This window comes from Triturus cristatus, chromosome 5_1, assembly GCF_964204655.1.
Source record: "Triturus cristatus chromosome 5_1, aTriCri1.1, whole genome shotgun sequence".
In the NCBI taxonomy this organism is placed as follows: domain Eukaryota; kingdom Metazoa; phylum Chordata; class Amphibia; order Caudata; family Salamandridae; genus Triturus; species Triturus cristatus.
The window spans coordinates 697,026,777-697,053,494 of NC_140587.1; the positions used below are offsets into that span (position 1 = coordinate 697,026,777).

At 47.3% G+C, this 26,718-nt stretch overlaps 1 protein-coding gene and 1 long non-coding RNA gene across 4 annotated transcripts in view; one reads left to right on the forward strand and one right to left on the reverse strand.

Annotated features, from left to right (window-relative positions):
• PRKDC (protein kinase, DNA-activated, catalytic subunit) overlaps nucleotides 1-26,718 on the forward strand; it is a 2,754,228-nt gene that overhangs the window by 924,479 nt on the left and 1,803,031 nt on the right. For all 3 annotated transcript variants that reach the window (XM_085605657.1, XM_085605658.1, XM_085605659.1), the window contains one exon: nucleotides 6,791-6,958. In XM_085605657.1, coding sequence (XP_085461783.1) covers nucleotides 6,791-6,958 — 168 coding nt within the window. The remainder of the gene's footprint in view (nucleotides 1-6,790; nucleotides 6,959-26,718) is intronic.
• LOC146831380 (uncharacterized) lies at nucleotides 8,200-18,430 on the reverse strand. The gene is made up of 4 exons (XR_014961276.1): nucleotides 18,240-18,430; nucleotides 18,097-18,156; nucleotides 17,832-18,012; nucleotides 8,200-8,249 (listed from the first exon to the last, which is right to left on the reverse strand). It is a non-coding gene; the product is annotated as an uncharacterized LOC146831380 (long non-coding RNA).

Genomic DNA, 26,718 nt, shown 5'->3' on the forward strand with positions numbered 1-26,718 from the left:
CTCCACTCCTGGTGCCGGTAGGGATGCCCGGTTTCAAGCCATGCGACGCCTGTCACCGACTGATGTCGGTCATGGATCACCACCGTCGGTGTCTCTACTGCCTTGGGGCCGACCATGATGCCGAGTCGTGCCTCGACTGCTGGGCCTTGACCTCGAAGGCTAGGTGGGAGCGGTCCCGCAAGCTCCTCGAGATCCGGCAGTCGGCTCCGCGCTGCTGAAGGTCCCGGTCAAGGAGGAGGTCGAGGGACCGGTCGCGGAGCCGCAGCCATCACCGCTCGTCGGGATCCAAGTCCTCGCATTCCGGTAAGTCGAGGCACAGTAAAAAGAAGTCGAAGAGGCGACATCGCTCTTCTGACTCCCCTTGCCGGTCGCGTGACTCGGCTGAGGGTTTGGGTGGCACCACCCACACGGCTCCGTCGGAGCCGCAGGAGTCGCATCCGGCCCCATACCCTCCGGTCCCAGGGCCTAATGCGGCGCTGGGCGAGATCCGGGACTTCCTCGTGGCCATGAGGAGTCTCGCTCCGCCGTCGAGGCCTGCCGGCGCACCTTCGGGCCCCGCAGGTCCGACTGAGAGGCCTAGCGAGCCGGCGGCTCCGGCCCCGGCGCCGTCATCGACTTCGGTCCCGACGCCGCAGGACCCCGTGGGATCCAGGTCTGGATTCCGGTCGATGCCGGTCAACCTTACGACCCCCTCTGCCGGCGCCGACCCCTATGGTGCCACCCCCGGCGTCGTCTTAGGACGACGTAGTCTCCAGGTTCAGCCCCGGTCCGGGTCCAGCTTTGGAGCGACGCCGCCCGGCGCCGATGGATGAGCAATTCATCTATCGCCCGGCTCCGACCTTTCAGCCTGTCTACCAGGAGTCAGATGACGGGGACGACTGGGTGGGGTCTCAGGACCCTCTGGCACAGTAGTGCCAGGTTGATCAGGACTGGGGGATGCCAGTGGTCTCGACACCTCCCCTGACACTGGCTTCATCTCTCCTCCCTCCGTGGCTACGGAGGAGGGTGCAACCTATTCTGTGGTGCTGCGTAGGGCTGCCGAAGCCCTTCATCTGGAGCTCCCTGCAGTGGTCGTGAGGACTAACCTCCTCACTGAAGTGCTTCAACCGCCAGTAAGCTCCTCGGAGCCTCTACTGCAGTTCAATGAAGCGCTGACTGACGTTCTTATGGGCACCTGGTCCTAGCCCTCCACAGTCACTCCTGTGGACCGGAACGTGGCCCGCCGCCACCGCCCTGCACCGGGCGACCCCAGCTTTCTGTCGGTGCACCCCACCCCTGAGAGCCTGGTTATCCCGGCCTCTACGTCCCAGACTGCTCCGGATCGGGAATCCAAAAGGTTGGAACAGTTCGGAAAGAAGCTGTTTTCCTCCCTCAGTTTGGGGTTGCGGTCTATCAACACCGCGTGCCTTTTGGACCGTTACACCCACTCCTTGTGGGATACGGTGGCGGACGTGCTGCCCCAGTGTCCGGAGGAGGCCAGGACACAGCTCGCCCAGGCTCTTGCTGAGGGGCGGGATGCAGCACGGTACTTGATTCGATGTGGGCTTGACACCACGGACTCGCCAGGTAGGGCGATTGCGACGACGGTGGCCACGCTTGGCTGAGATCCACGAATTTCTCCGGGGATGTCCAGAGCACCCTCATGGACATGCCCTTCGATGGCCGTCGCCTTTTTGGCGACAATGCGGATAGTGCGTTGGAGCGCTTTAAGGACTCCAGGGCTACGGCCAAGTCCTTGGGCCTCTCGGCCCGCGCCCGCAAACTTCCGCTTTTCGCCCCTTTCGTGGCCAAAGAAGGGGCGCCGCACATGTCCGTCTAGCAACAGGCCGCAGAACCAGCCTCAACGGACGTGGATTCCGCCGAGGCGGAGCAGGGGGACAGAGAGCCGGTCAGCCCACATCTGCCCCAGCAGCATCTGCCTCAAAGCCTTCCTAGTCCGACTTTCAGGCCCATTCCACGCTAGTGGGAGGCAGGGTTTGTCATCACCTGCTCCACTGGCGTACCATCACGTCGGACAGGTGGGTGCTGCAAATCGTCCGAAGGGGCTACTCCCTCCCCTTCGAGGCGATCCCTCCAGGCATGCCACCGTAGTACCACTGCATGTCGGGGGATCATTTGCAACTTCTGCAGGAGGAAGCTACAGCCCTCTTGGCCAAGGGGGCCATCGAGCGCGTTCCTGGCCCAGAAGTAGGTCGGGGTTGTTATTCCCACTACTTTCTGGTTCCCAAGAAGGGCAAAGGGGGCCTACGCCCTATCTTGGACCTCAGGAGCGTCACCGCCTTCCTCCGGAAGGAGAAGTTCAAGATGCTGACTTTAGCTCAGGTTCTGGCTGCCCTAGACCCTGGAGACTGGATGCTAGCGTTGGACTTGCAGGACGCATATTTCCACATCCCCGTCCTGCCGGCGTTACCTGCTGTTCACGGTAGGCCACGAGCACTTCACGAAAGTGATGGCCGTGGTCGCAGCGCATCTGCGCATCTGTGCAGATTAGGGGTTCTAGTCTTCCCCGATCTCGACCACTGGTTGTTGAAGGTGGTCTCGCCCCAGGCAGTCGTCTCCCACCTCCAGACTACGGCCGACCTCCTGCATTTGCTGGGGTTCTCCATCAACGTGCCGAAGTCGCATCTGAGTCCCTCCCAGAAGCTCCTTTTCATCAGAGCGGTTCTGGACTCGGCGCAGTTTCGGGTCTATCCTCCGGAACAGCGGGTTCGTGATATTCAGTCTCTGATTCCGATCTTTCAGCCTTTATCCTGGGTTTCGGTCAGATTGGTGCTGTGGCTACTGGGTCTGAAGGCCTCCTGCATCCTGCTGGTACATCACGCCAGGTGGCGGATGCGGGCTCTACAGTGGGACCTGAAGTTCCAGTGGGCTCAACATCGGGGCAACCTGTCCGACCACGTCCTGATCTCGGAGGGCACTGTAATGCAGTTGCAGTGGTGACTCACGGACCGCGATTGGGTCAGTGGCAGATCCCTCTCCCTACCCCAACCGGAGCACGTAGTGGTGACGGATGCGTCCCTCCTGGGATGGGGTGGCCACATGGGAGAGGCGGAGATCAGAGGCCTCTGGTCCCCGGCGGAGTCCCGGCTCCATATCAACCCGTTAGAGCTGCTTGCGATCCGGCTTACACTGAAGGCATTCCTTCCCTCTGTCCGGGGAAGTGTGGTGCAGGTGTTCACGGACAACACCACCACCATGTGGTATTGCAACAAACAGGGCGGGGTGGGGTCGTGGACCCTTTGTCAGGAGGCTCTGCACCTCTGGACATGGCTGGAACATCAGGGCATCACCCTGGTGGTTCAACACCTGGCAGGTTCACTGAACGCCAGGGCGGATGAACTAAGCCGCCGGTGCAGGATGGATCACAAATGGCGTCTGAACTCGGACGTGGCACAAGGCCTCTTTCGGCAGTGGGGAGAGCCTTGGTTAGATCTATTCGCCACCGAAGAGAACGCGCAATGTCAACAGTTCTGCGCGTTGGAATTTCCAAGGCGGCACTCGCTCGGCGACGCTTTTCGTAACGAGTGGAGTTGCGGTCTATTGTACGCCTTTCCGCCTATACCACTTCTGCCCAGAGTGCTGAAGAAGATCAGGCGCGACCGGGCCCAAGTCATCCTTGTGGATCCGGATTGGGCATGAAGATACTGGTATCCCGAGCTTCTCAGTCTGTCAATCGATCCCCTGATTCGACTGCCTCTTCAGGAGGACCTTATGTCGCAGCAGCAGGGGACGGTCCTCCACCCGAACCTGTCCAGCCTCCACCTCCATGTGTGGAGATTGAGCGGCGGCAGTTGATGCCATTTGACTTGCCTCCTGAAGTCTGTGATGTCATTCTGGCAGCCAGGCGTCCCTCCACTAAAACGGTATACGCCACTAGGTGGAACCAATTTGTGGCATGGTGCACAGCAAAGGCTGTGGATCCCCTTTCCTCCCCTCTTTCAGAAGTTCTCCTCTTTCTTCTTTCTCTGGCCCAGCAGGGCTCTGCTCTGGGCAGCCTCAAGGGATATCTTTCTGCTTTCTTTCGACTTCCTGATCAGCCTTCTCTTTTCAAGTCCCCTGTTGTTGCTCGATTCTTTAAAGGCATTACTCATATGTTTCCTCCTGTCCCTTTCGTAATGACTCAGTGGGACTTGAAACTGGTGTTAACCTATATGATGTGCGCTCCTTTTGAGCCACTTCATAATTGTCCTCTTCGTCTTCTGACTCTTAAGACTGCTTTCCTGGTTGCCATTACCTCTGCCAGACGGGTGAGTGATATCCAGGCTCTCGCTTCTAAGCCCCCTTTCCTCTCTGTCCATCCGGACAAGGTTGTTCTCAGGACTCGTCCTTCATTTCTCCCTAAGGTGGTAACTTCCTTTCACATCGGCCATTCGGTTACATTGCCCACCTTCTTTCCGCCTCCGCATCCCTCGAAAGAGGAAGAGAGGCTCCACCGTCTGGACCCAAAACGTGCGCTCTCCTTCTATCTGGACCGCACCAAACAGTTTCGGTGGACGATTAACTCTTCGTTGGCAGCCATGAATGATTTGGTTAAAATGCTCTACTATATGGGGAGAGGCCGACACCTTGTTAAATGGCTGTATGTGGGACTGCGTTCCCATACACAAATAGATCTGCTACCGCTGCGCACAGCATGGGAAGGCGACATGGGCAGAGCATTAGAGGATAGAGAGTGGAAGAAGGTGGTGGAACACCCGAAGAAGGTATCGAGAAATGCAAGATTTAAGTACAACCAAACCATGATCTTGCATAGGGCATATCTAACACGGCATAGACTAGATAAGATGTACCCAGCTACAGAGCATAGTTGCCCTAGATGTCGCCTAGAGGGAGCGGACCTTATACATATGATATGGTCCTGTCACAGACTGGGAGGGTACTGGGACTCGGTTAGACGCCACACGGCGGAGATTACCCATAGGGAAGTGCCGGCCACAATTGAGTGTTGTATTTTAGGACTCAGAGCGGGGTCTTCGAAATATAAAGTACAGAATAGGCTTGCGAACCTAGCACTTTTATTGGCAGTGCGGGCAATCACCAAAAGTTGGAAATCCAAAATGCCACCTACAATCTATGCGTGGCATACTGAGATGGTGAGATGGGGTAGTGCAGAGAGCGTAGCGCTGAGACGAGAGGAAGTGAGAGGGCTAAGGAGGACTCCTATAGCAATGGACTGGGATGTTATGCTGAAAGCGGGGCGAGCCTTAGATGTAGACTGTCCTGCCACTACTGACAGCACACAAGGTAGTGGGTGAGCCCGAGACACGGACAGGCCAGTACACAACAGTACGACATGAGCAATGTGTATGAGGTGTGAAGCAACATAGACAAGAGCCGAACGTGACAATGGGAGGTATGCACGGACCCAGGGAGGCAGGGGAGAGGGGAGGGAGTGTTAAGGTTGTTGATCTAAAGATATGCAGGTCTGATATGTGCAAATCCTGTCATTGTAATGCTGTAAATGCATATAACACAAATGCCAATAAACTCTGTTTAAAAAAAAAAAACAAAAAAAAAACTCTTCGTTGGCTACGTGGGTGCTAAGAAGGGGCGGGCAGTGCACAAGTGGACCATCTCTCGGTGAGTCGTCTTGTTCATTAAAGCCTGTTATTCCTTGGCTAAGAAGTAACCTCCTGTGGGGCTGCGGGCCCATTCCACTCGGGCCACAGCGGCTACTACTGCCCTGGGACCGGGGAGTCCCTCTGCAGGACATTTGTCAGGCAGCAACGTGGGCCTCGCTGCTCACGTTTGCCAAGCATTACTGCCTGGACAGCCAAGTCCGGAGAGACTGCGTCTTTGGTCGTTCCGTTCTCCAGGACTTCCTGGTATGATCTTGGTTCGCAGACCCACCACCGGGGTTGGTATTGCTGGGGTATCTATTCTAAGGTAAGGAATCTAACTAACGTGTTTCTTTCAGATGAACAAGTTACTTACCTTCGGTAACGATATATCTGTAAGAAACATTAGTTAGTTAGATTCCTTACCGCCCCACCCATCCTCCCCGTTCTGCGAACTGATATCTAGGGTTAAGGTCATCCCTTTCAGGGCCCTAGATTCATGGCACCAGTGTTGGTTTCTTGCATGGCTCTGCGTTCCTGGCGCGGAAAGCTATGTACAAGAACTGACGTCAGCGCGCGAGGGTGGCGTCTAAGTACTCCGACGTCATCCCGGCGATCACGACGACGGACGCGGAGCCGCAGACGACACCTAGCGACGCGCAAGGGTATTGCTGACTAAAAATCTTTCCGGATCCAGCATGACGCCTGGGGATATTCTAAGGTAAGGAATCTAACTAACTAATGTTTCTTACAGATATATCGTTACCGAAGGTAAGTAACTTGTTCGATAATGCTTTGAGCAACAGACCATTACCGGGCTGAAAAACACTACCACCTTAACTATGATCATATCTTGTATGTAGAGACCTGTGAGTATCACTGAGACCCATCAATGTTAGAAGATTTACAGAGGTTTCGAATCTTTAACTGATTGATTTGTTTATTTATTAAGAGGTTTTGCAAAGCACTACAATTCTTTTTTGGTTACTAAGTTGAAAAGGTACCCATGAAAAGTATTATTTTGCTGAAAGATGGTCAGAGTAATTACTACTTAAAATGTATTGATGCTCCTTTGGATGATCTGTGGTTGCACTCACAAATGTTTTAAACAGTACTCTTTGTGTGTTTGTCTCAGCAGACCACATAGGGTGAAGAGTTAAAGTATGTCATTATGTGTTTTTATTATTTTCTTAAGATGCACATTGATTTCCAATGTTTCCTCCCCTCTTTAGAGCCAAGCAGTGATCATACTGCCATTTTTCACCAACCTTACTGGAAGCAAACAGAATGAATTGAAAGAGTCTCTCGACCAGCTTGTGGCTTTTAATTTTCCTATGAAATCTGATGAGTTTGCGAAAGGAACTCTAAAATACAACAACTATGTGGACTGTGTTAAAAAGGTCAGTATTGAAAACTTTGCGTGAGCAACAGTGTGTCAGGTTAGATAATTTTACTAATATGTCTGCAGCGTGCCAGTGTTTTCAATGGCTTAATTGCAGTTCTTTATAAGCATTATATCCTCTGCCTATTATTGAATTGGGAATTCTTAAATCCCACCATGGAAAAACTTTTCTCCTCACACTGTCCTTTATGGGTCTTCCAAGTGTATCAGTGGGACTTGAGGTTCTTTTTCACAATAAGCGCTACAGCTGAGATTAATATTTGGAAGCTGTCTAGTATTTGGAAGCGGTCATAGTATTTCTCCAGAAGGGCTCAGACCCAGATATGGATGACATTGGAAATAAAACCAGATATTTCTTAAACGTATCCTGTTTCAGCCTTTAATATTATTGGCACAGGCAAAACACTTGTTCTTACGAAATGTTTGGGCAGTCCAGGAATGTAGCAACCCAAACTACAGTAATGTTAAAGAATGTAATATTCAAACCAAATTTCTGACTAATATGCACAGATAGCCTCAAATAGTTGATGAAAAGAAAGATAACAGGGTAAGTGGGTGAAACCTACTGACTGGAAACATTATCCAGTCATCTGCTGAACTTCAGGCTCTTGAGTTGCACTCAGCAGCCAAACAGGGCAAAGCAGCAGCATAGGGGTAAATATGGGAGCATGCCAGCCAAGCCTGGGTTGCCATATTTCAGTCATAACAGGCTCCTTGAAAAAGGGAACAGGGAAGCTCAGTGTATGAATGTAGAATCTTCTTTCATGGTTACACCCACTTTGGGCTGGTGTTATTGTGTTTTTCCGACTAGTTGGACTGGGATCCTGTTAATCAGAACCCAGTCACTGTGCTCCCTTCCTAAATTTGACTATGGTAAGTACTATGGTAACTTCCCAATTGGCTACTGGTGTACCCTTCTAAGTCCCTAGTATATGGTACTAAGCTACCCAGGTATCCTAACAGGATGAAGTCCTGAATGCAGTGCGCACTGTGCCTATTGTAGAACCAACTATTCTATATATTATAATCAATCAAACATTTTTTGCTAGCATTCCCTCTAAGAAAACAAATAACCAAATATCACTTATTTAAGGATTATTGTTCTTCATTAATTCATGAAACATTTTACATTTGAATATTTTTTACAATGCATATTTCCATAATATGAATATCAAATGAATACATTTCCATTTGTTAATGTTCTAATTAACACAAATGTATACTGGAAAAATTTCCCCAAAAGCCCAATGCATTTCGGGACTCCTAGGTCTCTTCTTCAGGGGAGAAATCTGTAAACAAAAAATGCTATTTACAATCATGTTACGTAATATATGTCTGCATTAGTAGAAGAGAGACCCATTAGCAAACAGCGGAAAAAGTGCCACATCTTTATAGTGTTGAACAAAATAAGAAGACACTTTTTTTTTTTTATATTAACTTTTTATTAAACGGACATCGGCATATCATCATTTTAAATCAATACAGTACAGATACATGCATGACAGTCAAAGCAATGCTGCAGCAAATTACATACAGTGAAGACATTTCAAGGAGGAAGCAAATCTTCAAGTTCAAAACTCTGTGGGGGAACGCAAATATCTCCATGAAAGGAGTTCCACTGAGACCAGATGTGGGCCCATTTTCTGGGGCAGCCTCGGGCCGTAAACACTGTCTTTTCTCTGAACATACACCAGTCCATATTAATATCCCAAGTTTCCAGAGTAGGAGGGGCTGCTGCTCCCCAGGCCTGAGCAATGTTTCTTTTTGCCATCATGAAGCCCAAAATGGCCCATTGTGTTTGGTCGGTGTTAAGATCAGTCGGCTCCCATATGTTTAGCAGGCATCTGCGTGCTTCAGTGTAAATAGTAACAGTGAGGACAGTACTCATCATTTTGTGTACCTCCATCCAATACTTTTGGATTAGTGTGCATTCCCACATAGTGTGCATAAATGTGCCGGTGAGGCCACATTTTCTGCGACACTCCTGTTTCGGCTCTCCCCATCAGTACCAACCGGGGGCCAGTCATATATACTCTGTGTAGGATTTTAAGCTGGACTAGCCGTAGTCGAGCCGAAATGGCCACCACTCGAGGCGAGGAAGTCGCCTCCTGCCAATCCTCATCATCCATTTCTATCCCATCTGCCACCTACTTCTGCCTCAAAGCTGAGAGAGGATCGCCCATGTGATTTATTAATTTATTGTAAATTAGTGAAATGGTCTTATCAGGGACATGGCCATCCAGTATTCTGTCCTCTAACGGGGATGAATCGGGAAGGGACGTGCCCCTTGGGATTAGGGAACGTAGTGCATGGCTAACCTGATTGTATCGAAAGAGCTCCGAGTCAGCAAGTTCGTGTTGAGTCTAGACAATGACAAAAGGTTTTACTCCTTTCTTCCACATGTCCTTGATTTGTGATATGCCAATCATGTCCCATTTGTTAAACCCTTTAGAGGACCACAGATTACCAAGTTGTGTAGAGTCCCATAAGGGGGTAGCTAATGTCAATTTACGTTCCCATCCAAGGGATTTATTTGCGGCATGCCATACCCTGACGGAGTGCCCAGTGGGCCCTGTGAGTCTGGATCGGTTTGGTGTTGAATAAAGAGATCTGTTATAGTTTCCTCTGGGGAGGAGCCACTTATCCATCCTGTAGCCTGGGTTGTTAAGGTCTCCATATGTGCTATGGTTGATAGCTGCTAGGTGCGCAGCCCAGTAATACTTTTTTATGTCAGGTAGACTGATGCCACCATCGTACCATTTTAACGTGAGTTTACCCAAGGATATACATGGCGATCCGTTCCATAGCAGGTCTCTCTGAAGGTATTCAATTTGTTTGAAATATTTAGGGGGGACTGGATCAAGTGAATTCTGCAAAATATAAAGAAACCGAGGTAGGGACATCATTTTAAAAAGAGCCGCTTTGCCTAAGAGAGAGAGGGGAAGGGACTTCCAGCTGGCAATGTCTCGCTTTAAGTGGAGCAACAGAGGGAGGAGATTTTTTTCATATCGAAGTGTAGGGTCTAGGGAGAGAAATATCCCCAAGTACTTGAACCCCGTGACGCTGATCTGAATGGGGCAGTTGCGGGGCAAGGCGGGGGGGCCTCCCCGAAGGACATAAAGGTGGAATTTGTCCCAGTTAATCCTAAAGCCAGAATATCTACCGAACACGGCTAATATGTCCAGAACTGCAATTAAAGACTTTTTGGGCTCCATTAAGTAAAGTAAAATATCGTCCGCATAGAGCGTAATGCGGTCTTCCCATTCAGGTGACCACCGCATACCACGAATAACTGGGTCTTGGTGGATCCATGCAGCCAAAGGTTCCAGGCCAGAGCAAAGAGGAGGGGAGAGAGAGGGCATCCTTGGCTCAAGACAAAGGTGTCCGACTTTTTGTTATTCACCACGACTTGCGCCATTGTCTTCGAATATAGGAGACAAACCCATCGGATAAATTCCTGGCCGAAACCCAGTTTCGGAGGACCGCTATGAGGTAAGGCCATTCAATAGTGTAGAATGCCATGGTGGCATCTAGGGAAACAAGGACAGCCTACGACGTAGGTTTATTGCTGTGTTCCTGAGCGGTATAAAACCAGATTGGTCTGGGTGTACCTGTTCCGAAATTGTTAATTATACGGTTGGCTAGGACTTTGGGAAGGATTTTTGGTTCAGCATTGAGGATGGAGATCGGCCTGTACGAAGAGCAGTCTTCTGTTTTGGGCTTGCCTTCCTTGTGTATGGTTACTATGGTGGCTATACGTTGGTCAATTGGCAGCTCACCTATTTCTCGACTTTCCTCAAACGTGCTTTTAAGATAAGGAGACAGTTTATCGGGGCTATGCTTATATAATTCGATTGGGATGCCGTTTGGGCCAAGAGCTTTTCCCGGTTGTAGTGATCTGATCGCTTGCGCTATCTCATCTGCCGTCAGAGGACTTTCTAATAGGCGCTGATCCGCTAAGGAAAGAGTGGGGAGTTTGATGTCCCGTAACAATTGAGTAGATTCGTCCTTGGTGCAAGATGCCACAGCGGTGTATACTAAGTCAAAATGTCTGGCCAAGCAGTTTGCTATCTCTTGGGGGTCAGTCAAGCTAACATTATTAACGTCTTGTAAGACTGGGACCAATCTGGTTGCCCATTCGCGTTTATCAAGCCAGGCTATTAATTTCCCGGCTTTATCCCCGAGGTCATAAATCCTACCGAGTTTCTCTCTACCGAACGTTCTAGATCTTTCTGTCAGTAGCGCCTTGTATTCTTCCTGTTTGTCGTAATAGGTGTTTTGAGTCCGGTGTGATCGTAGTTTCCATCCCCTTCTCTAAGTGATAGATCTCGTCTTCTACATTTGTTATTTCCTTTTGTCGTTCTTTCTTTTGTCCGTATATCAAAGACGAAGCTTCTCCCCTAATCACTGTTTTGAATGCTTCCCAAAGTGTCTGGGAGGAGTCTACCGTACCCAAGTTTTCAGCTAAATAAGTGTCTATTGTCTTAGTGAGTTCTTGACGGATTTTGGGATTGCGAAGATGCCATGGATTAATTGAGACGACCCTACCCACCCTAGTCTGAACAAGGAGTATATGAACCCATAGTGGTGAATGATCAGAAATGCCCCTTGCTAGGTGCCCAATTTCATGAATGAGTGAGATTTGGAGGCTGGGGATCAAAATCTAATCTAATCTGGATAAGCTGCTGTGAGCCCCCGAGTGAAATGTGTGCTGTAAAGAAGAGCCTTTTTATCTGAGAGCCCAAATGAATGATGAATTTGTAATAAAAAAGAATTGAAAGGAACTAATCACTTAGGTGTGTATGTGGAAACAACAAATCCAGCAGAATGTAGTGGGGTTAACATGCATAACAAATATCCAATGCCGTATCTCGATGTGAGAGACAAAATTAGGTGCTACTAATAAAAGAGACCTTATATAAATGATATATCAAAAGGAAGGAGGTGCAACTCGAAGTCTGTAGACCGGATGGTGCTCGTACCTGTAGTGTTGAACTGTGCTTGCTTCGTTGTGTACCTAATACCTGTGGATAATCATGGTTTGCTTGTTAATTGACGTAAATCACGGTAGTGTTAGCGAGTTCACACTAAAAGACAAGGTGTCACTTACCAAAAAATCAAGCAACAAACGTGTGACGGTGATTCCTAAAGTCTCTATTATGCAAATGAATCAGTCGAAGCACGTCTAACTGTAAACAGAAATAGGAGTTATGTCCGATGGTCCATCAAATGTAAAGACACTAACGAGAACGCTGAGATGTGTAGTGCTTACCATCGCTTAAGGCAAGTAGAGCATATAACGTGTGCTCTTGTAGTTTCAAGGTTGTTTGCCGATATGTTGATGTGCGTCAAGCTATAAATAACAAGAAAATAAATGTACATAAATTGCCTCTCACGTGAAGAGAAAGCTCCAACAAGACACTGCGGTAAATGTTCTAAATAATATATATTAGAATCACTTCAGAACATGTAATATCTAAACATATCTCTCTGGCTATACATATGGTATGCTTAAACGCATTCACATAGCCTTGTCTCAAAGGGCATACCTGTATGTTTTTTATGGTAGATCCTGGATAAAGCTGGTATTATGTGGCATATTCCTTTAAAACTGTATATTTGTCAATGTTGACCTAAGTAGCAACAGAGTAAAACATAAGATTCTATCAATAATGGTGCATGTTACTTATAGTATTTCTAAATACAGTACCCAAAACACCAATTCCCATAATATAACCTTCAGTAACCAGTCATTGGACTTCACCTGGAACTGAGACTGCGTCAACGAAGACTCCTGCTGCTATTGTTCTCGTTCTCCTGCCAGTCTTCTGCGTCATCTGTGCCTGTGCTTCATCCAGGTTCTTCTTCAGGCCTGTGGGCATCAAAGACACCTGAAGTACTCTCCCTTGGAGTTAAGGAGTCACTCTCCTGCATCTGCAGGCACTGCAACGAAGCTGACAGCTCTGCTGCTCCTGAGGTCTCACAGACTCCGAAAGGCTCAGCAACACAGGTGGTGGTTCTGCAACTCTCTTGAAGCCTGCACTGTCTTCACAGCAAATTTGAAGCCAGTATCCCTCATCAAAACCGCTGGAACAGCACCCCTGTGCACTGTGTCGACTTGCCAATGCCAAGGCTTGTTGACTGTGTCCTCGAGAGATCTTTGGGCTACAAGAAGCTCCAGCATCTCTTGCTACCAAGATCTTTGTCCTCACTGCATCCTCTGCACTGTGTGCCTTCATCCTTGGTGAGCTGCTCGAGGTACTCTGGCGTCTCCAGTGCCTTCGGCCTGCGGGTCGTCTTAAGGCTCTTCTTTGGCTTCAGTGAGTTCCCCTGCATGTTCGGGACCTGCTCTGACTCTCCTGCATTTGGTGAGTCCTCTGGACCTTGCTGGTCCCAACACTGCACCTTCTTCGTTTACCATGTCTGTTGCTGCTGCCAAGGCTTGTTGGTGCTCCCACCAGATACCGACCCCCTGGTTTCCGACTTTCGACATGGGACAGCTCGTGAACAGCTCCTGGTCTTCCACAGTGTCGCCTGGTCCTCTTAGCTATAGTGTCAAGGTCACCGTCAACTCTCCTGCATCTTCTGTACCTCCTGGTCACTCCCGAGTGGCATAGACTCTGTGCCCTCTGCTTGCAGGTACTTCTCTTCAAGAATCCATCCTTTGGTTCCACCTTACTCTTTCACCTTCTTCGCCAGCGGCATCATCACTGAAGTCCTCCATTGTGGTTTCCGACGTCACTTCGCACCTATGCACCTGGCTTCCCTGGTGTAGGTATCCTGGTTCCTGGGGTATCCACGGGTGGGGTGACTCTCCAGCCTTTCATCTTCCACGCAGTTTCTTCAGGGTCCAGTGGGAAGGGTCCTTCTTAAAGACTACAACTGTGACTTCCCCGTTGACTTGCATTGAGTACGCATCTGTGTTTCCACTCTGCACGCAGCCTCTCTGGGGTTCCTGGGTACTTACCTTGGGTGGTTCCTTGGGTCCCCAGCTCTTCTGAGTCTTCTGGGTCAAGTCTCGACTTCGGTCGCAGTTCGCATTCCACTTCTTTAGTATATGGTTTTGTCTCCCCCTGGAGACCACTGTCTATTTGTGCTTACTTCCCTGTTTTAAATTTAAAATACTGTGTTTATTGTGTTGTTATCTCCGGGTAGGAGATAGACCAATGTGTTAGTGAGTGTGTATAATAAATGGAACTATTTTTATAACTACACTGTGTGGTTCTTTCTCGTTTAACCTACACTACATGAATAGTTCTGGTAAAACAACTGCATAACACTCCTTCTGCACTAAGCCTGAAGACTTCTCACCACAGCTACCACTTATAGAGCTTTCAATGGTTGTCTTAGAACACTAAAATCACCATAAGGGTAGTCTGGATTAGTGCAAGGTGCTTCACTTACATAATTGTGCAACATATACTAAACCAGCCTCTTACACGCCGTTATTAACCTGGCCTTTAAAACCATCTTATGGGTACTTCTTCTTTCTGATTCCATATCTACTGAGCTAACACTGGGAGTTTGTTTTACCCAACAGCTTTGATAACTGCGTTGTATTTTAAGGGGTGCCAGAGCCACTCAGTTGTGGATCCTTCAAGACGTAACTGTTTTTGACTAAATTACTTTGTGTGACAGGGTCTCCATGCCCTTTCTGTCATCCATACCTATCCCCGCTTGCAGGACTTTTTGTTGGTAGGTAATTTCCCCCTTTCTTGACTAATTGAATAGCACTGTGCTGCTGATTGAGCCAGTTTTCTGACGATGCTTGAACTGGATATCAAAGACTGTTCCCAGGATAGTTCTGATAGCAATTTCTTCACAAACGGATTCCAAATAAATAGCTGCGTTTCAGGAAGCCATGTTAAAAATATTTTTAATGCAGTGGGTCTTTAGCATTGAGCATGGGTGTGACCAGGGTCATACCTTCAAGGGGGGTCTTTGGGGTAGGGCAGCCCCTCCTCCTCCAATCAATGGATTCTTGAAATGTTAATTGGGTCTGAGGGCCCGAGTCCAGGGCCCCTGAACTCAGGGCCCTTGAGTCTGAGAACGAAATAAAAAAACATTGACCGTGGTTTTAAAGGAGAGCGAGTGAAAGAGAGATACTCATCTGGGGGCAGAATTTCAAAATGTGAAACCAGATAACCGGAATGATGCTGTCTTCCCAGCTTGTCCAAATTGTATGATCTTGGACAAATATTTAACTTCACAGAGCCGCCTTTTTCTTTCTTATCACATATACGCACATTTTTAAATACTTGGGTTCAGCATGTGTAAATAAAAGGTAATACCGTCCTAAGATGCTGGAAGGGGACCCAATGATTAAGGCCACCAGGATTAATACCAAAATGATTAATTTTTACCAACTAAGAGAACCTCTGTTTTTTTTGCAAATTGAGCTTTCGACAATTCCTGCTCATCCCGCTGACAAAGGCTTTCCTACGGGCGGTAAAAAGGTCTGCAATCTCATTGGTGTTGTTGGCGATTGATGCCACAATCTGTGTATTGTCAGCAAATGCCATTGTGGCAAAGCCAAAACAATGGATATGTTTGGCTAATGGGGGCCACATAAACCTTAAATAGCATAGGACTAAGAGAAGATCCCAGGGGGACCCTGCAAGGCAAGATAAAGGATTTATAACTAAACTCCCCAAAGATCACCCTTTGTTCTCGACCAGTTAGAAATGAGAAGAGTAGGTCTAAAGATACCCCAGATTCCCTAATTTCTGATAGCCTTTCCAGTAGGATTTCATGGCTGACTGTATTGAAGACTGCGGATAGGTCCAACAGTATCACCGCAGCCATCCCACTCATGTCCGTAGTCAGCCTGATCTCCTCCGAGACTGCTATTAAGATGGTCTCTGTACTGTGGCCAGACCAGAAACTAAATTGTGTCTCATTCAGAAGTTTGTTGTTTTCCAGAAAACCTGATATAATTTTGTTAAGGTGTTGTTCAATCACCTTAGATGAAAAAGGTAGGCGTGCTATGGGCCGATAATTATTTTTGGTTGTTGGGTCAAGAGATGGTATCTTTAGGAGTGATAGAACAGACTTTTTTCCAATCCATAGGGAAATATCCCCCCCCCCCCTTAATGATGATATTAAGCAGGTTCGTCAGGACCGGGGCTATTGCATCCACCATATCTCGAGTCACCTTAGGCGGGCATGGATCGGAGGGAACTCTGGAATTAATGTGCCTTATTAGAACTGTCACTAGATTGACTAATAGAATGGGAAAACTGCTTAGTCCACTATTATCCAGTATCTGAGCAGAAATGTCAGTGCTGGGATTAGGCATAGGGGAAAATATGATCTAATCATATTCTCAGTAGACTGCTTCTACTTTTTCTTTAAAGAAGGTAGCTAATTTATCAGAGAAAAACTAACCACAAGGAGACTCACACTGGGGATTAGGACACACCAGCGGCTTGATGGTTTTAAACAGTTATTTTGAGCAGTTGGCGGCAAGATTGATTTTATCAGTGTAATATTCAGTTTTAGCCTTTACAATACATTTTTTGTACACCTGAATCAAACCTTTCTATTTAAACTTTTCAATCTCACTGTAACTATGTCGCCACTTTATTTCTTATCACAAGCATTTTTGTTTTAGTTCTCTTAAATAAAGGAGCAGTTTGATTATTTCTAAAAACGTTTACCTTTTTCTCTGGGACCGGGTCTAAGGTTGCGTTGTCCAGCCACATAGTGTACAAAGCTGCATTATGTGGCATTAGAATTATTTGTGAGTGCCGGTAGTGACGTTTTAAGGGTTTCCTCCAGATCTTTGTTACTCATCTTATTCTGAGCCCGACCCTTTTTGGTTGTTCCAGGATTCTTGATATTGGGCTTGGCAATTACGAGCTCAAGTTTGAAATGGACTGCAGCATGATCTGACCAAATTATCGACATTACTGCGTCGACTACGAGATGTGGATGATTAGAAAATACTCCATTCAGAGTATGGCCTGCCTTGTGTGTGACATGCTTTACCATCTGATTCGTATCAAAACAGCTAAAAATATCCTTTAGCAACATTGCATCTTTATTCTCGGAGTCTTCTAAATGAAAATTGAAATCCCCTAATACCGTATAATTTGAATAATGGATGCTAGACTCCACAAAACTGCTCAAAGCATCTAAAAATGTGGCTTTTTTATCAGGAGGTTTATAAATTAGCATACCATAAAATATCTCTTGATAATTTATTGTACACTTAAAAGAGAGAGCCTCAGCGTTTTCTAGCTTTAAAGGTTCACAACTCACTTCGAGCGCCTTACAATGAATAATTGCAATGACGCCTCCACGTCAGCTAATTCGTTCAAGCCTACAGGCACTATAGCTGCCTTTTAGTGCTGCGGCAAAGTCAGAGTCCAGTGCTTCATCTGCCAGAGCTGAGGGCAATGCGTTTCTAAGATCTCCAAAACGTCATATTTATATTTTATGAGGGAGCATTTTTAATTAAAAAATAAACAACTGAGAGAACTAGTTGTTGAATCATAACATTCTCATAATATGTTAAGGTCTTTGCATGAGACAACCTTGCGCTATGGCGACAATTCTTACAAGCAAAACATTCATCTCCATTTCTGAGATTGACCATATCATAACCTTCCTTCCTGCTTACTCGAGTATTTATTTAACATCGCAAGGGGCAGGGGTCCTAGCACAAGGTGCAATCTGTGACCTAAATAGTGATCAGGAGGCTGAAGAGTAGAATGTCAGCCCCTCAAAATGGCCGCCGCTCACTCAAAGGTCGGACCATCAAAGCAATCTTGCGGTCAGTAAAAGTATGCAAAGCAGCAAATTAAAGTTAAAAACAATTTAAAGACAGTTGTAAAAAGCTGGTTATGTGCAATGGTGCTTTTACTTACTTGACTCAGGCCTTGTAACCCCTGGATAGAATTGTCATGCCCTGCTCCGCAGGGTTCAGTCGTTGCAGAATAAAGGGTCCACCTCCTGATATTACCAAGTCCCTGGTATAGTAATGTCTACAGGGCTTTCAAACTATCAGGTGAGGGAAAGGAAAGGGGAGGGACAGCATGGGAATAGAACCTGAAATGACAAGAGAACAAGTTTTAACACAAGAAGTCTGTCTACTCACATACCCCTCTTGCTAAGGCTGCACTATGGATCTACCTTGAAGATAACAGCAGATGGCCGGATACATGGGCCTCAGCATGCCTTGCAAGCATTTACCTGAAATGACAAAGATTCACAAGCGTTACCTCTATCCCTGTACCCCCTCCATGTTTAGCAATGCATTCATTCATACAACATACCCACAACAGCGTGATCGCAATCCCATAAGATGACCTTTGATCAAATGACTGGTTTAGAAGTGCCCACAGTCTTAAGCCATGCTGGGTTAAACGTCACCTCAGCACTGGCACTAAGTAAGGAAGTACTGCCGCCTCTGTCAACACTCCAGGTTCCTCAAGTTTGTATAACTTGTCCTCCCAGGCAAGTCGGCAACTCATAAGCGGTGCAAAATGTATAGAAAGAGTGGTAATCCAAATCTACCACTGTAATACGCAGTTGTGGCCTCCGCCGTAGCACAGGTAAGGAAACACAAAGGATATATGAGAGCGCGCTTTGTAATACGCGGTTGTGACCACCGCCGTATTCCGCCGCCTCCCTTTTGGACGATGATTCCTGTGCAGCTCAAGCAATATAATACAAAGTAACTTTAAGTGAGAGCACGCTCGGTAATACGCGGTTGCGACCACCGCCGTATTCCGCCGCCTCTCACGTGCACAATTTCAAGGCAACGCAGGCAAGATAGTACAATGTACAGAAGCGAGAGCGCGCTCGGTAATACGCGGTTGAGACCGCCGCCGTATTCCGCCGCCTCTCACTTGAATAGGAAATTTTGTAGAACACCAGGATGGTGTAGCGCGTGTCCAAAACTTCCGTGGGCTTAAGCAGTCTCCAATGATTGGGAAAAACTCAGCTAACAGGGAACGGTGATGCGCGGTTCAAATCACCGCCGTATCCCGCTCCTTTCATATCTCCAAAGTACTCACGGTCGTCGAATGGCCGAACCAACGGATCCCCGAATGGGTCGGTAACACACAAGAGCTCCACTAAGTCTTCCTGGTCCTTCGCTCTCCACAGCCACGAGAGACTCCCGAACGGAACAGATTACGCGCCACTTCCTGTGCGCCGCTAACGCCTAAATCCCCCCTCCAGGGCATGCCTTCTGGGAAACGTAGTCTGTTAAAAGTTAGGTAGGCACTACGCGGTTGGATCCTGACAAGAATGGTGTCACTAAATCTGTGGGATGCCTATTTCCACATTCCATTTTGAATTTTCCTTAGGAGATTGAACTACCCTCCCTTTTAGCCTCAGCTCTAAGTCTTCTGCTTTTACCGCAGTTATAGAGGTATGGCAGCCCATCTGTGTCTTTATCTACCTCTGCTTTATCTTACTAGTTGTTCAAGCTAAGCTGCGCATCTCTGGTCCTAAACCATTTTTACCATGTGTGTCTTCAGTGCCACAAATTGGGTTCTTGATTAATGCCCAAGTGATACTTACTATCTTGTTAGTGATTCACGTTTATCGGGGAAGTCCAGAGAGATGGTCCAGGAAAAACCATCTCATCTGTTCTAGAGCCTTTTGGCAATGTAACATACATTCCACCCATGGCTATGCAGGCTCTGTGCATTCTTCAACTGTTGGGTCTTATTGCCATGTGTGTCTGATAAATACCTCTAGCTGCAGATTCCCCGCCTTTTGAATTCCCTAAGGTGCCAAATTGGATCCAGTACTTTCCAGCAATTGCTCACATGTGCTAGGTGGTGGTGCCACAAGACTGCATTTTCCTCTCCCAGCCTCTAGGAGTGATGGCACTGAGCTCTTTATAGGTGCCGTCTCTGTGCACTGACGTAAGCACCTTTGACTATCCAAGTCCTTCAAAGTGGATCTGGAGCTATGGTCCCAACCTATTGTTGTTGCTTTGCGGGTTTCCTAAAATGGTTTTTTGACAGTGTGCCAGGGATGTCTGTCCCAAAAACTAGAGGCTTCTAGCTGAGCTGAACCTTTTGGAAGCAGTGTCAGTCACAAACCCCCATGATGACTGTCTTTGATGTCTGGGATCCAAACTTGGCTCAGAGTTGTGCAACAAATGCTCCCTGTTGCTTTTGAAGGCCATCAGGGAGCGATATTTGAAGTTTTACACCACCAAGCATAAGAAACCGGGCCAGTCTCACTCCAAATCACATGCTCATTATGTTCCAAGTCCTCGTCTTGTTTCAGGTCCCAATAGGTGGCGCTGTCATACTCTGTCACTGCCTAACCCTGTCTCCTGAATTGACTGCATGGAGATGCATATAGGCACATTCCCTGCACACCAATATTAGTTCCTTTTTTCCACATCCCTGGAACTGTGGTTGTGGACTTTGGCTTGTTTGCTTTAACAACCTTCTAAAATGTTTTTTGTGACCGTGTCTTAGAAGTGTCTTCCTCCAAAGACTAGAGGCCTGTACCTCCAGGAAGCTGTGTCGGTCACAGAACCCCATGATGTCTGTCTTTGGTGTCTCAGATCTGAAGTTGACTCAGTCATGCAAAAAAAGCTTCCCGTTGCATCCAAAGGGCATTAGGGATCGAGAGGCAAAGCTCTACATCGTCAAGCACAAGAAACAGACCTGGTAGCATTCCATGTCACAGGCTCGTTACCGCTCCAAATCCTGGTCTCATGCCAGGTCCTCTTCCTCAGGTAATTCTAAGATGTATTCAAAGGACAAGTCTTGGCGCAAACGAAAGAAGTCAACTTACCCCACAACACTCCCACTTTAGGGAGGGTTCATGTAGTGAGCATTCGAAAGGCCTGTCTCTGCACAAATAGTCCAATTCAGACCCCATTCTGCATTTGGAACGGAACCTTCCACTCCACCCTGCCCCCAACTTTTATGGGCCGTCTGCAACTCTGCAGCCTGTAGAGATCTTTAAAGAGGCATTGCTAAAACTCTTGTTCCCCTTTGGAGCTCCTTTGGGCTCCCATAGTTCCACTGTGGCCGCCAGTCTGACTTTTGTCACTAGTATCTTCCCCATTACTGCCTAACCCTTTTGGGCCTCTGCTCAGCCCCCGCTGGTGTTGTGCTGTGCTTTAAGCCTTAACCAAAGACCACGTTGGTCCTGGTGTAGCTGGCACTGTTCCCAGATCCGATTTATGAGAAAATAAATAATGTATCAAAGAGCAGAGAATTGTTAAATCTCTATCATGATTTCCTGGAACTATTTGGAAGGATTTACAAATCTATACACCAGGGAGCTTAATTGGAAATTGAAAATGAGCCGATCTCTGAATTGATGAGTTGTTGTATTAAAGTTTTCCTTAAGTATATGTAATCAGTTTTAGTTTGATAATGATGATTAGCTGAATAAAAAGAACATTCTTGAAGGTTGGGGTTAAATAATCTCCAATAATCAAAGAGTGAGTGTTGACAAGTGGTAGTTTTGAAGGCTTTGAGTGTTATGGGGAACAAATCTAGTATTAGAGTTTCTGTTGAGGAATGGGTCTAGAAGCTGATTAATCACCTCTCAACAGTAAGTGATCAGTAGCGTATTCAGAAATAGTGTGAGAAGTTTTGCAGTTACCTTGGTTATGGATTGGTTGGCCCATAAACGTTCATCATGAGTGGTGTCATCAAACGTAAGTGTCTAGACCAGGGGTCTCCAACCTTTTCTGTAGTGAGAGCTACTTCTGATCAGTGAAAATCGTCGTGAGCTACTAAAAGGCCAAGCAACTCGCGCATTTTTTTGAGAGACACCCCACGCCCAGTTTAATTGATTTTAAGCCTTTCTTTGGAGCCCTTACTGTCGTTTGAACAAAAGGGGCCGCACTCCCTCTTTTGAAGTGACAGACAGCCGCAGGTTGTGCTACCTGAAGCAAAAGCTTGTCTTGCTTGGAAGCATTCCTGGAAAGTATAACAAACTACTGCGGGATACAAGCCTATGACCTCCTTTTGTGATCATCGATCAACTTGTTCACAAACTGCAAAAGTTAAACCTCAACATATATTCCTTACCAAATGTGATTTATTAAAGTCTAACTTGGATGTGGCCATTAGTTTAAAAAAAAAAAAAGAGACTCATTTAAGTAAGAAGAACCTCAATTATTTCCCCTTCACCACATACTCTTTTTTTTGTAAAGTTTTAAATTTTATTATACTTTGCATTGCATTGGTATGGTTTGTTGGGCCTCATCAGAACAATATAAAACCACAAATATAAATTAAATAAATACCATCACCTCCACGAAGTTGATGTTCCCCGTAATGAACATGGTTTGGAAAGTTGATTTTCTCCTCATAAGGCGCATTGATATTGCCCAGCCCCAGTCCCTTTGGTGATCAGGTGAGAATCGTGGGAAGAGGGAAGATGGGACAAGTCATTCTGAAGAATGTGTGGCGTGAGGACATGTTTGAAGGTGCACAGTGATACAGCAGGCCTTAAGCCAGCCTTAAGATGGAGAGAGTGTCTTCTGGTGAAAAAGTGCCAGGAGGGCAGCGTCCTTTAACCTTGAGGAGGTACAGAGGGGTTTGTAGGCGGTGATCTGGGTTAATGGTCACTGGTGGGCGCCAGCAAGAAAGAGGCAGATGAATTTGGCATGATATGGGTAAAACGAGGCCGCACCTGGGTGGCAGCTGCTATGCTTTGTTACCCCTAGTAGAGCCCTCGCTGGGTTACGACAACAGGAACTGTTACTAACAGGTGCTAGAGAAGAACCCTCTTAAGCTCTGTAGCTTGCATCCCATACCCTTCCCTTTACACATCCTGCAAATGTACCTACATTATTTTAGTAACATCGGACATGCAACTTTTCAGAGAAAACTATGTGGTTTATGAAGTGAAACTTATCCTGCAATTCGGGGAAAACAACTTTGCTCAAGAAGAGAGAAGTGGGAAAACTTGCAACCGCCACAAAGTGCAGAAAGCTGGACCTGCGCAGAATTTCGCTAGTGGGAAAAATTGCATAAATATATAATGCTGCAGGTGGGCCGATGGATGTGCAGATTTACATAGTGTGGTGTGGGTAATGTTTCATGCAATTTCCATAAAAATGTTTCTTTTGATCGAAACAGAATATCACATATTAGAAATGGGACAGCATCACAGAGACTGTGCAGTAATGTTAGTGAGCTGCTGCTGTGTTAAATATTGAAAACACACATGACTATCCCTGAATATTGGATATGGTCACTAAGCCGATATGCAACTGAACCAAACATGCACTGTGGCGCCATGTGAGTAACACCAAAGTCAGGATTCACTTCACTTACGCACGCCCCACAATGAAAACCACGTGAGGGCAAAATCACTCCCCTGCGACTGCAGCTGGCTTCCCCTCGGACACGTGGTGGACAGAGCCCCACACGGTCAAGCACGGCGTGTCATCACATCCGTGGAAACAGAGTGTGGGATTTTACGTGAGGGGGTCCTTTGTTAGGCCGCATCATCCCATTGCGAATCTCCAGAGACACCGGCTAAACTGGGAAAAGGAACAACACACACCACTTTAATCTCGACAACATCACATTCAGTGCTGCCTGCCCAGCGCTCCGTCATGCATTTCCCATCAACCGGGAGGATTTTTTTTTACGAACAATACTATGCCTGCACGGATTTCGGGTCCATAATTACTATGTTCAGAGCATAACTCATAGTAACACAGGATGGTGTGATCTAATGACCCGGCATGGAGTGAATCGTTAGTTTTGACGTTTAGAAAGCTGCAAACACATGTATAATTTGAATGACCGTGCCTGTGCTCTGTCAGCAACCTGGCCACAGAGTGTATGAAAGAGTTGAAACTGAATCATAAATTCACAGCTGTTGTCAAGAGTGGAACAATTACATTCTTTTTAGGAGCGCAGACTGGAAGAGCTTTCTATCTTGTGCCTTAGGTAAAGGAAACACAAGGGTTCTCCTGATTTATAATGCAGAGCTGGAAAGCGGAAAAAAAAAACATTAACAGTCTTTCAAGAGCCCGTGGCATACCAGCGGCTAAGTATAGAAGGCGCACATCGCAGCTCCAGTCTAGAGAACAGTGCATTATGGTGTTTACTGGCCAGGCCAGCGCTTACCGTTTAATCTGCTTCTGATGAAATATGTTCCGAATCCAGACAGAAAAAGGCAGGTGTTGCGGGTTTGTAGCAGTTCAATACTGCTTGCGCCACCTGCATGCTAGCAGGCTTTACGGGACCTGCTCCTCCGATCCGACCCGCCTGGTGCTTGCTCCCGTACCACGTGTTGCACAATCAAGACTGCGGTGCCAGGCAGTGAAAGGCAGGTGGCGAGGTAACCAGTTCAGGAACAGCGTCATCATCTTTGCCCTGCCCCGCCCCAGCTGAACTCCGTTAGGCCAATCTGAGCAGCTGGCTATGGAGATGGCAGGCAGCGGCTATGGAAAAAGACCTAAGAACAACAAATGACAATAACAGGCTACAAAATTGAGATGGGAGGCGCGAGCTACTCATTGGGGTTCGGCGAGCTACCGGTAGCTCGCGATCGACCGGTTGGAGACCCCTGTTCTACACAAAGGCTTGGTCAGGGACAAAGACAGTGTCTCTCGGACGTTGAGACAGTGCTGTTACTGTTATGAACAGTTCTTTGGAGGAGTTTGTGGATTCTAGAATTTTAGATGTGAAATAATCTGTCTTAGCTGATATTATTGCTCCCTTATATTCTTTTAGTGCTGAGCCGTATTCGGTCTTATGTGCCGAACTGCAAGAGGATCGCCAAATGCGTTCCTTGAGTCTGCATTTTATTTTCATAGTTTTTAGCTCTGCTGAGTACCAAGGAGAGGATACCAGTCTTTTCGTGGCCGTCTTATTAACTTCCGGGACCAGCAGATTTATTGCCTGGGTTAACCAGTTGTTAAAATCCTTGGCTGCCTGATTGGGATCTGCACTAAAAGTTAGATTCTCTTTCAAGGCCGTGGTCAGCTCTTATTGGGATATTTTCTTCCAAGCACGTACCTTGCTCAGAGGGGGTTGATTTCTGCGGCACAAGTTATTATTAGAGATATTAATAATTAAATTGACAGCATAATGATCTGACCAAAGTAAGAGCAGCGAACTGGCTAGGGTATCTATTAAGCTTGAAGTATCCGAATTAATAATTGCCTCTAGATGAAAATTAAAATCCCCCAGCCCCAGCATCGTAAAGGAATCCGCATTGAGGCAGGACTCCATGCGAGTTTGAAAAGTAGTGATGAAGGATAACCTAGGACCAGGGGGTCTATATACTAAGATTCCTTGGAAGCATTCCAAATTATTTAATTTTATACTCCAAAACATAGCCTCTGCGTCCAGTAGTGGCTCTGGTGTCATTCTCACATTATAGCAGGCTCGATAAATTAAGGCGATCCCACCCCCCTTTGTCCCCGTCCTGTCCATATTAATGACAAAATAGTCCGATGGAACTACATAATTCCAGTCAGGATTACTCGTGTCATTTGCCCTCGTTTGCGTTAAAAAAATCAAATCTGGATTTTCAAGTTGTATAAGACACTTCAGGTCATTTTTGTGTTTCATTACTGACCTGGCATTGATCAAGACCCAGTTAATAGATTTGGGGCTATTAGTGGTCGATTTTTTATTTTGAACATTGGGGTACAAGGCCGACCCATCCTGCATAACATTGAACAGCCTGGTATTATTCAGCTGTATATCTTCCCTAGGCCTATACGTATTAGAGGACCTTGACTTAGCTCTGCACCGATAACAATGCACCTGGGGGATATTTTTAGAATCTATCTTTACTTTCAATGCAGGGCACTCACCGAGATTGAGATTCAGAAGCTCATCACATGTATATACCAGCCTAGAGATTTGAGCAGGGGTTCTGGCGCTGGTCGCGCGGCGGGCGCAGACGGGCTTTTCTTTGGCGCGCCATCGGCACGCCCGCTGCGCAGTCGCAGCATCGGGTAATTTGTAGCTGGAAGGGGAGTGCAGAAAAGAAAGACTAGAACGGTAACCGCAACACGGGTCCGCTCTAACAGACGGGCAACGTGGTTAGCGGGACAATGGCAAACAGGTAGGCACTAACGTTCAGTTTCCTTCTATATTAGCAGCAATATCGTTTTTAAAACAGTTAAAAATACTGATTCCTTCAATTTTAGCAGCAATATCGTTGTAGTAAAAACAGTTTAAACATTCAATTTTAAAACCAGCAGCAAGGCGACAACGCTCGTAGTCCGCGCTGAGCCCAAATCAAACTCCACGCAGGCGGCTGCCTCGTCGGAGGTCGAGTCGACGCCTTTTTGGCGCCGTTCCTTAGCCGTCCCGGCTCCGACCCAGCCCCGGTCTCCCACGCCGCGCGTTGTGGCGGAGGTCGTTCCGGCGTCCCCTTCGGCCCCGGTCGACGTTGACCTGACGCCGGTGGCGGACTCTACGGCGCCGGGCCGACGTCGGGTTGTTGATTAGACATCGGATGCCCCCTCTTCTCCAGAGGTTCGGCAGCTGTTTGTTTCATCTTCTCTGAAGACGGGTCGCCGCGTCGTGGCTTTTTCCCCGGTGTCTTTAAAGGATGGCTCTTCGCCGTCCCCGCGCCCACAGTCTTCGCCGGAGGCACCTCAGGTTCCCCATTCATCAGTCCACCCTCCTCCTTTTCGAGCTCGGCCTTTCTTTCCTCCGGTTGGGCTGGGGGACTGCCACCTTAGCTTGCAGCCGTCGCCCACGGAGGAGCCGCTTTCCCCACCGCGGGGCCTTACGGAGGCGAGTGCTGCCTGCGCTCGGGCTGTTTCCACGGCTGCGG